The 15,037-nt window shown below is 44.3% G+C and overlaps 1 protein-coding gene across 1 annotated transcript in view; it reads right to left on the reverse strand.

Moving 5' to 3' along the window:
* myom1b (myomesin 1b) overlaps positions 1 to 15,037 on the reverse strand; it is a 124,925-nt gene that overhangs the window by 30,206 nt on the left and 79,682 nt on the right. The window contains exons 19-22 of the mRNA XM_080194310.1: positions 14,535 to 14,661; positions 10,160 to 10,344; positions 9,437 to 9,551; positions 1,663 to 1,819 (exon numbers count right to left, since the gene is read on the reverse strand). Of these exons, the coding sequence (XP_080050436.1) occupies positions 1,663 to 1,819; positions 9,437 to 9,551; positions 10,160 to 10,344; positions 14,535 to 14,661 (584 nt within the window). The remainder of the gene's footprint in view (positions 1 to 1,662; positions 1,820 to 9,436; positions 9,552 to 10,159; positions 10,345 to 14,534; positions 14,662 to 15,037) is intronic.

Genomic DNA, 15,037 nt, shown 5'->3' on the forward strand with positions numbered 1-15,037 from the left:
AACAGAGTTGAGGAGGAACTTCTTCACTCAAAGGGTGGTGAATCTCTGGAATTCTCTGCCCGTTGAAGTGGTGGAGGCTGCCTCGCTAAATATATTTAAGACGCGGGTTGACAGGTTTTTGATAGGCAAGGGGATTAAGGGTTATGGGGAGAAGGCGGGAAAGTGGAACTGAGCCACGACAGATCAGCCATGATCTTGTTGAATAGCGGGGCAGGCTCGAAGCGCTAGATGGCCTACTCCTGCTCCTATTTCTTATGTTCTTATGAGGGCTGAAGGGTCTGTATGGCACTGTAATGTTCTATGTTCTATGTAAAGTTTTGTATTAGTTGTGTTATTTCCTTTTATTTTCCTTTTCTCTGTTTAACATTTGACTTTTCCACAAAACATTGTTAGTATAATAATTAAACTTCGATATGGTACAAAGCTTGTTGAAGTATGCAGCAATAGATATCAAACTAAGAATGGTACATCTGTCAGCGTGCACATTGGACAATCAGATAAATCAAGTTGCATGCTTTCCAGGCCAAAACACTGATGAATTAACAAATGCTTCAATAGTCTTTTTATCTTATTAATATTGTGATATAATTAATAAATAAATAGGCCTGGAAATAATGTGACAGGGTTCTCGCCTCGCAATTGTCGCTTTTCTCTGGATGACCTGACTCAACTACATTCCAATCGGGCAGTGTTCGGCCTCCCATCCAATTAAGCCCCGAGTAGAGTGGAAATAGCACCCCGAGAGCTGCTGGCCAATCAGAGTAGATCTTCAGTATCAAGGAACCCCACACCCCCGCCACCGCATCCCCCCGCCCCAAACCCCTCCTGACACTCCAGGAGGGGTGGCCTCTACCGATATTAAACCAGGCCTTAACTAGGGATTACCATCAAATTACTGGAAAGAGGTGAGTGTGAGCGGGATGGGGGTCAGGGGAAAGGTGTCACTGGCAAATGGTTAGAAGGGAGTCAGAAGCAAGAACAGACATGTAACTAATTGCACCATCCCTTACCCTGCATCACCCCCTCCCCCCACATCTCACCACCCCAATACCAGATCTCTCCACTCGATACAGAGTGCTCATGAATGAGGGAATCCCCTGGAAAATCTAATGGGATTTGCTGGGCGACTTCTCCAGATGGTAAGTCCCCCACCCTCCTTTGGTTAAATACCAGCAATGGCAGGATGAGCGAGGTCTGTAAGTGGTTACTAAAGGGCCTGAATTGACCTCGGAATGGAAGATCTGCCCAAATATTGTGCCCTGGATTTAACTGGAGAGAGGTGGGGGGCTGACCAGATCTCCACCCTACATTCTCCTGCTTGATCATCATTCCCATTACCCAGCTCCAAATTCAAATGGAAGTGGGCTGGTGGAGGGGGTGGGGGGGGACGTTAAATTCTGCCCATTGGCAAACACAGGAGAGTCAAATACACTGATGCAAAAATGGAGCCTATTAAATATTTTTGATTTCACATATTTTCAATTATTTCCAAGTATAGAACATCTTTTCCTTGGTTGATGCCATTCTTTTCTCTGCCTACATAAACTGCTTTTCATTTCACCAATTGCATCCAGCACTACAAATAAAATAAGAGGATCTCCCTGAAAGAAACAGTCTAGGGTGGCAGCAAGGGTCCCCATAACAACAGAAAAATATAATTACTTTCCGCCTTTTGTCTCCGTAGTAACTCTTGATGAGTCAATGAGTTCTTCATAATTCTTAGACCAAACAAACTTCGAACCATCAGGCATGTCGGCACACTCAAAGTTCAGAGAAATAACTCCATCGTCATCCACATCGACAGTAATCTCCTTCGTATCTGAGAAAAGACAGAAAGGATTACTTGCAGAATTTTAATTTTCCTTGTACATCAGGAGGGACTGATCAATCTGACTGTCAGTACTTGTGAAAAGGAACTTTTGCCACATATCCTGGCTTGCCTGCCGATCTGTGTGTTTGGTGGGAGTCTCACATGATTTCACTCCTGCCATCCCACATCTATTCAGGAGAACCCCTTTCCCCATGGCACAGTGCTAAACAGACAGGCATTCTTGGTCAGGTGATCTTTTCTGCTCTGAGACAAATGCAATTTGGAATTGCATACCAAAGGAAGTAAAAAGCTATGTGGATGAAAGGGAACCTGCAGATGTGCTGCAATCAGAAAGCATTTGACAAGGTGCCACATCAAGCATTACTATGCAATGCTTGATGTGGCGCCTTGTCAAATGCAAAGAAAGGTGTAGGGGTAACATACTTGCATGGACAGAAGATTGGTTTGCTGGTAGAAAATAGAGATTTGGCATAAGTTGATAAAAGCAAATTACTGCAGATGGGGGAATCTGAAACCAAAAGAAAAACCGTTGGAAAATCTCAACAGGCCTAGCAACATCTGTAAGAAGGGAAAAGAGTTGATATTTCGAGTCCAGATGAGCCTTTGTCAAAGCTAACAAAGCTGACCCCTCCAGCTTTGACAAAGGGTCATCTGGACTGGAAATGTCAGTTCTTTTCTCTCCTTGCAGATGCTGCCTAACCTGCTGAGATTTTCCAGCTTTTTTCTCTTTTAGTTTGGCATAAGTGGGTCATTTTCAAATTGGCAAGTTGTGATGAATGGAACACTACAGGGATCCATGCTGGAGCCTCAACTATTTACAAATAATATCAATAACTTGGATGAAGGGACAGAATGTATAATTGCTAAATTTGCTGTTTCAAAGATAGGTAGAAAAGTAAGCTGTGAAGAGGATATAAGGTGTCTGCAAATGGACATAGATGTGTTCAGTGAGTGGATAAAAAACTGTCAGATGGAGTAAAATGTTGGACAATATGAGCTTGTCACTATGGTAGGAAGACTAGAAAAGCAGCATCTTATTTAAACAGAGAGATTCCAAAATTGCAGAACTCTGTACATGGGAATCTGGGTACACTGGTACACAAGTTAGGAAAAGTAAGTGTGCGGTTACAGCAAGTGATTGGAAAGGCAAATGGAACGTTGTTGATTATTGCAAGGGGAATGGAATATAAAGGTAGGAATTTCTTTTACAGTTATACAGGACACTGGTGAGATCATATTTGGAATATTGTTCACAGTTTTGGTCTCCTTATTTAAGAAAATATATAAATGTAGTTCAGAGAAGATTCTTGTGTCTGATAACTGAGATGGGGGGCTTATCTTATGAGGAAAGTTTGGATTGAGCCTGCATTCACTGGAGTTTAAAAGAATAAGAGGTGATCTTATTGGAACATATGGGCCAGAATCTTGCCACCGTTCATGCTGGTGGGATTTTCCCATCCCGCTGTAGTGAACGAAAATTTGGCTGGATGCCAAATTCTCCAACTTCGCTGCAGCAGGAGTGTGATGCGAACAGCAGGTAAGATGACACCCATGGGATCCTAAGAGGACTTGACAGGGTGGATGCAGAATGGATGTTTCCCCTTGTGGGAGAGACCAGAACTAGGGGACACAGTTTAAAAATAAGATGGAGATGAGGAGACTTTTTTTTCTCTCTCAGAAGGTTGTGAGTCTTTGGAGCTCTCTTCCCTGGAGGCAAGGTCATTGCATATTAATACAAAGGCAAATAGATCATTAACTAACAAGGGAGTCAAAGGTTTTCAGAAGTAGACTGAAAGTGGGATTCAGCACAGAAATTGATCAGCCATGATTTTATTGAACAGCAGAGCAGATTTGAAGGGCCACATAACCTACTCCTGCTCCTAACTTTGGAGCTGTTTTTTGAAAACAGAAGCTTAATGCTGCCATTGTTTCTTCTTAACTGGTATCTGGGTTCCAATGTTATAGTTACCTCTTTCTACCCACCCAGTTTCTGTGGCTTGCTGCTTCTCTCCACCCAGTCCGAGGTAATTTTCTGGAGTACTGACTCTTTGAACACACTGTTTGTGTGATTTGCCATTAGGTTTATGTAAGATAGGTTTTACATGTCGTAACACTTCCCCCAATGTTGCGCACAGGAGTTAGTGAAATCCTAAGTATGTTGGTTTTGTTTGCAACAAAAGATTACTATCCACATTACAATTATCTACGTTTTAGATTATCTCTCTGGGTTGCATAAGAAAAAGGCTTAAACAAAATATTGCCTTTATTTGTAGAATAGTGTATTTCTAGAATTTTTCAAGAAGTCATTTATGGGATGTGAGCCAGCACATCTCCAACATTTATTGCCCAGGAGAATGGCTTACTAAGCCATTTCAAAGGGCATTTAAGTGTCAGCCACATTGCTGTGGGTCTGGAGTCACATACAGGTCAGACCAGATAAGGACAGCAGACTTCCGAAGGAAATTAGTAAACCAGATGGGTCTTTATGACCATCGTTTCATGGTCATCATTAGACGTGGGATTTTCCAGCTGCGTTTGCCCCAAAACTGGAAAACTCCGCCTGAGGTCAATGGCCCTTTACATGGTCTGCCCCCACCCTCTCTGATTCCCATGGCAACCAGGACAGGAAAATTCCAATCCGAATGTTTTATTAAATTTAAATTCCACCATCTGCCATAGGTGGGATTTGAACCTGTGTCCCCAGAACCCTAGGGCTCTGGATTATAATATATATATATATACTTCTAACTGTCCTTTTTCATTGCGATATCGTACTACCATACATACAAAACCAACAATTGGGAGTCCAAATTATCCACTAATTTCCATGATCCTCCAATCCGACAGGTAATAAGGTTTTTGTGTAAAAAGAAAACTTGAGAATTTTATTCCCCCGTCTGATATTTTTAGAAAGAGATTAGCAAAGAAGTTGTTTAGCTCTCCAATGAACACACAATGATCCTTGAAATCATCTTTATGGGTTTTTTTTGATAGTTCCCAAGGGACTTAACTCAAAACTGAAAATTTAACTCCCGGAATTGTCCAAGTTGATAACCCTACAGGTCAGTAATATAAGAATAATAAGCAAAGAATGGAAAATATGCAATTAAAAACAGAACATATGGAAACCTTGCTCATTAGCTGGGTTGGTAATATCAACCTGAGTTATATAAACCAGCAAAGATAAGACTTAATTCTGGAAACAGCATGTTCAAAGGTCAGTAGGGATGGGAACTAAGGTAGGTGGGTGCAATTTTATGCTTTTGGTCATTGTTCTAGTTTTCAGCACTGTCTCATAATTGAGCTACTTCCAAGAAGTCTATTAACTAGAGGCTGAGAGCACCCAGACCCCACTGAGTCAGTTCTGGGAGCATTGCAGCTGTCTGGAGGCGGTCTCCCAGCAGCAGACTGAGAAACAAGTGTTTTGTAGTGTATTGAAATTGCATTGTGCATTTTGTCCTTGTAAGGCAATGATACATTCATTTACCAGTACAAGGAGTCTAGGAGGAGAATAAAGGAATCTTGGTTTGAACAGCATTTGTAGTTTTGATTCTGAATGTTTTTTACTGAATCTTGCTGTTTCTACCCAAGAACTTCATAAGAACATAAGAAATAGGAGCAGGAGTAGGCCATCTAGCCCTTTGAGCCTGCCCCGCCATTCAATAAGATCATGGCTGATCTGTCGTGTCTCAGTTCCACCTTCCCGCCCTCTCCCCATAACCCTTAATCCCTATCAAAAACCTATCAACCCGCGTCTTAAAAATATTTAGCGAGGCAGCCTCCACCACTTCAACGGGCAGAGAATTCCAGAGATTCACCACCCTTTGAGTGAAGAAGTTCCTCCTCAACTCCGTTCTACGCCGCCCCCCCTTTATCTTGAGGCTGTGTCCTCTAGTCCTACTGTCCTTTCTGAGTGGGAAGAGCCTCTCCACCTCTATCCTATCCATCCCATTCATCATCTTATATGTCTCAATGAGATCTCCCCTCATTCTTCTAAAGTCTAACGAGTACAAGCCTAGTTTATTCAGCCTCTCCTCATAGTTCAACCTCCTCAACTCCGGTATCAGCCTAGTAAACCTCCTCTGCACTCCCTCCAAGGCCAAAATATCCTTGCGTAAGTGCGGCGACCAAAACTGCACACAGTACTCCAGCTGCGGCCTCACCAGTGCCCTATACAGTTGCAGCAAGACCTCCCTACTTTTATATTCAATCCCCCTCACTATGAAGGCCAGCATCCCATTCGCCTTCCTGACCACCTGCTGCACCTGCAGGCTGGGTTTTTGCGACTCATGCACAAGGACCCCAGGTCCCTCTGCACCGTCGCCTGCTGCAGTTTTTCGCCAGGTAAGTAATAGTCCTTCCTACCATTATTCCTACCAAAGTGGACAACTTCACACTTGCCAACATTAAATTCCATTTGCCAGTTCCTGGCCCATTCGCCCAGCCTATCTAGATCCCTCTGCAGACTTTCCACACCCTCCGCACAATTTGCCGTTCCACCAATCTTGGTGTCATCAGCAAATTTCGACACCCTACACTCGGTTCCCTCCTCCAGATCATCTATATAAATGGTAAATAGCTGAGGCCCCAGCACCGACCCCTGGGGCACTCCACTAGTCACCAACCGCCAATCCGAATAGCACCCATTGACCCCCACTCTCTGCCACCTATTTGACAGCCAATCCCCTATCCACGCTAACACCCTACCCCCAACACCATGCCCCCTGACCTTCTGTAATAACCTCTTGTGCGGCACCTTATCAAACGCCTTCTGAAAATCAAGAAACACCACATCCACCGGCTCTCCTCTATCCACCGCCTGAGACACATCCTCATAGAACTTCAATAAATTCATCAGACACGACTTCCCCTTAACGAAACCGTGCTGCGTCTGCTCTATCAAACAATTCTCCTCAAGATGCCTCGCTATTTTCTCCTTGATCACGGATTCTAGCATTTTACCTAAAACAGACGTTAAACTAACCGGCCTATAATTCCCTGCCTTTTGCCTGGCACCCTTCTTAAACAACGGCATAACATTAGCCGTTTTCCAATCTTCCAGCACTTCCCTGGAATCCAGCGACGTTTGGAAAATAATCACCAAGGCATCCACTATCACCTCCGCCATTTCTTTCAGAACCCTTGGATGCATTCCATCCGGTCCTGGAGACTTGTCCACAATCAGTCCCTCCAGTCTTTCGAGCACTGCTTCTCTAGTAACAATAATGTCATTCAAGCCCTCCACTCCTACCATCTTTCCGTCGCTAACACCCGGCAAATTATTCATGTCCTCCTCCGTGAAGACTGATACAAAAAAGTTATTCAAGGCCTCAGCCATTTCCCCATCCCCTACCACTAAGTCCCCCCCTCATCCTCTAAGGGTCCAACGTTCACCCTAGTCAGCCTCTTCCTTTTTATATATTTATAAAGTGCTCCAGGATGCCTTTGAGATGTCCCCAACCCCAGTCCTTCCACGTAATTAGCCACAGATATGGCTACAGTCATTCTGTGGGAGGACTCTTTCCATATCAGCGGTCCTCGAGCTGTGGCCATTTCTTATTTCAAATATTTTAAGAGTACTGAGAGGGTGTGCACAGATGGAGGTGCCCCCTCACTCACTTACCCACAAAAGCAGGCTACAGCTGCTTCTGTGCCTCCTACAGGGCCATCTAGCTTCAAGACTCCACATGCCACCATCTTTAACTGAAGGCGAGCTTGCCCTCTGTCAGAATTGACCTAACAATGTTGAGTTGTGCTCTTAACAAGGTGCAAGGTTGGCACTTGCACATGATGCCAAAGTTGGGATCTGAACCCAAAATGGAAAATCTTGCCCAAGGGCTGTGCTAACCAAGATAACCCAAGTTAGAGCAGAATGCTGCAATAGCCCTGGTGCTTTTGGACCAAGCAGGGAACTATCAGCTCATTAAGACGGTTGATTCATGGTTGGCTCAATGCCAGAAGTCCCAGGCACCCTCTGATATCTTACCTAAGTACACATTCTACACATGGGAGACTGGATAATGTCAGTGAGCTATTTAACCTCACAGTGCATCAGAGCTGAGCCTGGCTCGCACACAGAATAATTTCAGCAGGATCACTATCAGGTGCAGGACCCTGGTCAAATTTCTTCTCTCTCAGAGGCATTCGGGTTAATTGCAATATCTAATTGCTGTCACAGCTGGGAATCAGCTAACTCAACATAGACAGGGTGTTATAATTTTTGGATTTGTTTAGATATTTTCTTAGGTTTAGTGGTGCCAGTCAGTCTGTAGAATTTATTAAGGAATATGAAGTAACAATATCAAATCATACAGCAATTGCACCCAGAGCGCAAAATGGATGGTAAACTCTTGGTACCTGAACTGAATATTGTGTCTTGCCCATTTGTTTTCAATTACAGTTCTTTATGCAGCAAGGCTCCTGAATGAGATGAGGGCAGGTCCAAGTCAATAATCTGCTTTATTTAACTCAGCAAATGCAGAGTGAATTAAAATCAAAACTTACTTACTTAGTTAACTTCAACCAGGCTCTTGGGTTGAGAGTGGCAGGTGGGGACCTTATCAATTCAGTCCATGGTGGGAAGGCCCAAGGATGGCCATCCCACCCCAATGCCAACTAAGACCCTTAAGTGGCCAATTAATGGTCACTTAAAAGTCTCATCCCTTAACGGCTACTGGTATAAAAACAGCAGCACACAGAGAGTTTGCCATGCAAGGAGCACAAGCAAACCCTGGCAGGTTTGTCTGCAGCTCCCAGAGGGGAGTCCCTCATTCAAAGGTACTCAGTGCATAGTTGAGGGACCTGGCATCAGGAAGAAGCAGGCCACTGACCTGCCCTTGTTTCCAATCCTCATCCACACCCCTCCTGCATCACCCCCACCCTACTGTTACTCGTCTTGATCTGGCATCAAGTGGGGCTTCAGGTGGGTGTCATACCAACGGTAGTCATTGCCTTCCCCATGGTACTGCTGATCAATAGAACGAATACTTTCTGATTGGCCAACATTTTCTGGCAGGCGGACTTTCATCCCTGATATCTTTGATCCTGGGCAAGGCCCACTGCTGGTCTATCAAGTGTCTGGCTGGCGCATAATGCAGTGGATCTGGACCAATTGACGGGCAACATGACAGCTCAGTGACTATCACTGTTTGCTGTGCAGTTACAGGGACCCGGGTCGGATCTCCGGCTTGGGTCAATGTCTGTGGGAGTTTGCACATTCTTCCTGTGCTTGCGTGGGTTTTCTCCGGGTGCTCCAGTTTCCTGCCACACCCCAAAAACATGCTTTTAGGCTGATTGGTGTTAATAAATTGGATCTCCTTTAATCTGGCGCACATATAATTCCCTAAATTTGCACCCCTTTATTGTGGAGTCCACTAGATGTCGACAAAAGTCGTAGGTAGAAGAAGGACTTGAATAAGGCGCTCACTGAGTGTTAAAATGGGCGACGTGGGCTTGTAGGGCCGAAGGGCCTGTTTCCTGTGCTGTTCTTTGTTCCCAAAGAGGGGCAATGTAAACTCATCAGCTCTCCAGCCAAGATGCCACCTCCCCTTGTCAATAAGATAGTTTCTCTATTGTCACTTGTTTCGGCAGACTGACAAAACAAACCTGGGGGTGTCTCTGCGGTGATTGGCTCTGTTAAATCAGACGGTTTTCCAACCCCTGCCCTGTTCACAGCTCGCACACGGAAAACATAGGTCACGCCTTCTTTCAGCCCTTGTACCTGTTGGCGATATTAAGGTATGAGTGAGACTTTGAAATGATTTATAATTTAATTTGTCAGTGGCTTTTGATCAACATTTCACCAATGCTTGCCAACTTTCACATGCGATTAAATACCCATCTCCTTCCACATCTTTCATCACAGGACCTTGTAGTAAACAATCTGCACCAAAGGAAGAAGTCTAACATCCTTGCAGTGGAGCCCTCAAACACATGTGGCACCTTCTATTCACAGATGCAAAGATCCTGACTGTTGTTTCAGGCGTGGGCACTGCACACCGATTTTTTGGTTTTTGCAAATATGATGCAGTTCTGGCACTTACTGAATGTGCACTCATGACCTGTCAAACTGACAGCCAGTGAGGCCAGTTAGCACCTTTCTAGATGAACAGTAAATACCATACAGATCAGACTTTGCTAAAATAACTGAAATGTGAACCTCAGAAGAGGACAAGATGGTCTGCCTTTTATAACTAATACGTAGTCCCCTTTGTAAAATTGGAACGTTGACATGATGCAAAGTGTGTACATTTCATCAAACAAATGTAACCTGAAGAACTGTGTTCATCAAATTAATTTAAGAGAATGGGAATTCCAATTTTTTTTTACCTTTATATATCTCTTTGATGTCTCCTTTTCGTTGACGCTTCTCCACTTTTCGTCATCTGCGTCTGCCTCCCGAATGTCAGCATAATACCCTGTCACCTCACTACGGCCCATATAGATTGGAGCTTTCCAGAGGAGTACCAGTGAATTCTTCCTGACCTCAGTGTACATAACGTCATGAGGTGGTCCTGCATTAGTTTGTAAAATACATAACTTTACATAAGATATAGCCAGGGCAGGATGGTAATAATAGCTTACTTATGGCAAATGTCTTAAGCATTATCAATTGTTGTCCTCTCTAAATATTATATGCTGCAATTCAATAAACTATATTAGATCTGAATAAGGAATCCCTAAGAATACCCCCATTACATTCTGCTGGATATTTCTAGTGTAAATGTAAACATGTTCTTCTAGAAATAGGAACCAGAGGAATTTTAATGAGATCTTATGTTATCAATTGTTGCCACAATATCTTAATCACATGGTTAGCACTGTACCCCATCTGTGTTATGTTTGGTAGTGTTGCGGATAATTAAGAGGCTCAGCACATGCAAACAATATCGTATAACACAAAGTATAAAGAGAAATTTGCTATTATGTTCCTGCATACAGTGCACAGAAGACATAGGAGAAGATGTTCATCTGTTGTCTGCTCCCTAAAAATGGACAACCAACAATTTAAAATTTAGGGAGCACCTTGTGAATCTAATTTCCCACTTGAGGCAACTTTCAGGCAGCCCTTTGAGTGAAGGCTATTTAGTTATAAAAATCATGTCCCTTCGCCTCTTATAAAAGCCTGATAACCCTGATCGCAACTTATTATAACTCTTAATTCCTTTGCTGTTCAAAAATTTATCTATCCTTGCCTTAAAAACATTCAATGAGGTAGCCTCGACTGCTTCACTGGACAGGGAATTTCACAGATTCACAACCCTTTGTGTAAAGAAGTTCCTCCTCAACTCAGTCCTAAATCTGCTTTCCCCTTAATTTGAGGCCATGCCCCCTAGTTCTAGTTTCACCCACCAGGGAAATAACTTCCCTACTTCTATCTTATCAATTCCCTTCATAATCTTACATGTTTCTATAAGATCTCCCCTCATCCTTCTGAATTCCAATGAATATAACCCTAGTCTACTCATTCTCTCCTCATAAGCCAACCCTCTCAACTCCGGAATCAACCTCGTGAATCTCCTCTGCACCCACTTCAGTGCCACTATATCCTTTCTCGAGTGAGGGGACCAAAACTGTACACAATACTCCAGGTGTGGTCTCACCAGCACCTTATACAGCTGCAATATAATCTCGCTGTTTTTAAACTCCATCCCTCTAGCAACGAAGGACAACATTCCAGTTGCCTTCTTAATTACCTGCTGCACCTGCAAGCCAACTCCTTGAGATTCCTGCACAAGGACACCCAGCTCCCTCTGCACAGCAGCATGCTGTAATTTTTTACCATTTAAATAATAGTCCATTTTGCTGTTATTCTACCAAAATGGATGACCTCACATTTACCAACATTGTACTCCTCGCCCTCTCACTCAAACTATCTATACCTTTTTGCAGAATTTCAGCGTTCTCTGCCCACTTTGCTCTGCTACCCATCTTAGTATCATCTGCGAATTTTGACACACTACACTTAGTCCCCAAATCATCTATGTAAATTGCAAACAATTGCGGTTCCTAACACTGATCTCTCAGGCACACCACTAGTCACTGATTGCCAACCAGAAAAACACCCATGGTATGTACGGTTGAGGGCGGGGATAAGAACATAAGAAATAGGAGCAGGCGTAGGCCATCTAGCCCTTCGAGCCTGCCCCGCCATTCAATAAGATCATGGCTGATTTGTCGTGGCTCAGTTCCACTTTCCCGCCTTCTCCCCATAACCCTTAATCCCCTTGCCTACCAAAAACCTATCTACCTGCGTCTTAAATATATTTAGCGAGGAAGCCTCAACCACTTCAACGGGCAGAGAATTCCAGAGATTCACCACCCTTTGAGTGAAGAAGTTCCTCCTCAACTCCGTTCTAAACTGCACCCCCCCTTATCTTGAGGCTGTGCCCCCTAGTCCTGCTGTCCTTTCTGAGCGGGAAGAACCTCTCCACCTCTATCCTATCCATCCCTTTCATCATCTTATACGTCTCAATGAGATCTCCCCTCATCCTTCTAAACTCTAACGAGTACAAGCCTAGTTTATTCAGCCTCTCCTCATAGCTCAACCCCCTCAATTCCGGTATCAGCCTAGTGAACCTCCTCTGCACTCCCTCCAAGGCCAAAATATCCTTGCGCAAGTGCGGTGACCAAAACTGCACACAGTACTCCAGCTGCGGCCTCACCAGTGCCCTGTACAGTTGCAGCAAGACCTCCCTACTTTTATATTCAATCCCCCTCGCTATGAAGGCCAGCATCCCATTTGCCTTCCTGACCACCTGCTGCACCTGCAGGCTAGGTTTTTGCAACTCATGCACAAGGACCCCCAGGTCCCTCTGCACCGTAGCATGCTGCAGCTTTTCGCCATGTAAGTAGTAGTCCTTCCTACCATTATTCCTACCAAAGTGGATAACCTCACACTTGCCAACATTAAATTCCATCTGCCAGGTCCTCGCCCACTCGCTCAGCCTATCTAGATCCCTCTGCAGACTTTCCACACCCTCCGCACAATTTGCCGTTCCACCAACCTTTGTGTCATCAGCAAATTTTGATACCTTACGCTCGGTTCCCTCCTCCAGATCATCTATATAAATGGTAAATAGCTGAGGCCCCAGCACCGATCCCTGGGGCACTCCACTAGTCACCAACCGCCAATCCAAATAGCACCCATTGACACCCACTCTCTGCCTCCTATTTGACAGCCAATCCCCTATCCAGGCAAACACTCTACCCCCAACTCCATGCCCCCTAACCTTCTGTAACAACCTTTTGTGCGGCACCTTATCAAACGCCTTCTGAAAATCGAGAAACACCACATCCACCGGCTCCCCTCTATCCACCGCACTAGACACATCCTCATAAAATTCCAATAAATTCGTCAGACACGACTTCCCCTTAACGAATCCGTGCTGCATCTGCTCTATCAAACAATTCTTCTCAAGATGCCTCGCTATTTTCTCCTTAATTACGGATTCAAGCATTTCTCCTACAACAGACGTTAAACTAACCGGCCTATAATTCCCTGCCTTTTGCCTGCTACCCTTTTTAAACAGCGGCGTAACATTAGCAGTTTTCCAATCTTCTGGCACTTCCCCGGAATTCAGGAGGTTTGGAAAATAATCACCAAGGCATCCACTATCACCTCCGCCATTTCCTTCAGAACCCTTGGATGCATTCCATCCGGTCCTGGGGACATGTCCACAATCAGTCCCTCCAGTCTGTCGAGCACTGCCTCTCTAGTGACAATGATCTCATTCAGGCCCTCCACTCCTACCATCTTTCCATCGTTAACACCCGGCAAACTATCGTCCTCCTGCGTGAAGACCGAAGCAAAAAAGTTATTCAAGGCTTCAGCCATTTCCTCATCTCCCACCACTAAGTCCCCCCTCTCATCCTCTAAGGGTCCAACATTCACCCTAGCCAGCCTTCTCCTTTTTATATATTTATAAAAACTCTTACTATCCTTTTTTATATTTAGTGCTAGTTTAGCTTCATAGTTTATCCTTCCTTTCTTTATCAACTTCTTCATCATTCTTTGTTGATACTTAAACCTCTCCCAATCCTCTTCTCACCCACTACTCTTAGCCACTCTAAACACATCAGCTTTTAATTTAATACTCTCCTTTACCTCCTTCGTTATCCACGGCTGATTATCTCTCCTCCTACGATCCTTTTTAACCATCGGAATAAATTTCTGCTGAGCACCAAGAAAGATCTCCTTAAAGATCCTCCACTGTTCCTCAGCAGACCTACCTTCCAATCTGTTCTCCCAATCAACAGTCGCCAATTCCTCTCTCATCTTATTGTACTCCCCTTTGTTCAAACAAAGGACACATGTCCGGGATCCCACTTTCTCCTCCTCCATCTGCATCAGAAACTCCACCATACAATGATCACTCTTCCCAAGAGGATCCTTCACCACAAGGTCCCTAATTCTACCCGCCTCATTACATAGCACCAGATCCAAGATAGCTTGCTCCCTCAGGATGAGGAGGAGAGGGAGGAGGAGTAGGTGGGGGAGGCAGTGATTGTTTTGGAAATTTTATGGGTCCACAAACAGCAGGACAGTTCCTCTCGGCCCACAAAAATCTACTGGCTGACTTCCAGTGTGTTCTTGTGTCCTGATCACAAGCACATTTTTTTTCCCTAATGAACACATGTCCCTTATTCTTGCTCTAACTGTTTGCATCATCCATATATTATTTCAAAAAGCAGGTAGACCTGCCTGGAACAGCAATAGTCCATTCTTCACACTTAAACTTGTCACTCGGCAGGGATGGAAGGCCAACTCCTGCCATGTTCACTGCACGGACTTGGAACTGATATACCATGTTTTCCTTCAGGTCATGGATCTGTAATAAGTAAGTAGTCAGATCAAGCATCAGAGGAAGACGGTACAGATACTTCAACAGATAAACTGATTATTATTAAAACAATAGCAAAATACTTTGGATGTTGGAAATCAGAAATAAAAATGGAAAGTGGTGGAAACACTCAGCAGGTCAACGTCTGTGGAGAAAGGGACAGAGATAACTGCCGGAATTCTACCACCTCAGCCGCCATGGAATCGGGGTGGGCAAGGGGCGCACAACAGACATGTCTGTTGACCTTGGGCAGGAATTTCCGGTCTTGGTCAAGTGAGGCTATAAAATCCCACCCAACATTCCAAGTTCCAGTCCATAGCGACTCTCCTTGCTGCCAGATTTTCCATACTTTCTCCTGGCTTTA

This window comes from Carcharhinus amblyrhynchos, chromosome 8 (genome assembly GCF_965287045.1).
Source record: "Carcharhinus amblyrhynchos chromosome 8, sCarAmb.v2.hapA, whole genome shotgun sequence".
Classification (NCBI taxonomy): domain Eukaryota; kingdom Metazoa; phylum Chordata; class Chondrichthyes; order Carcharhiniformes; family Carcharhinidae; genus Carcharhinus; species Carcharhinus amblyrhynchos.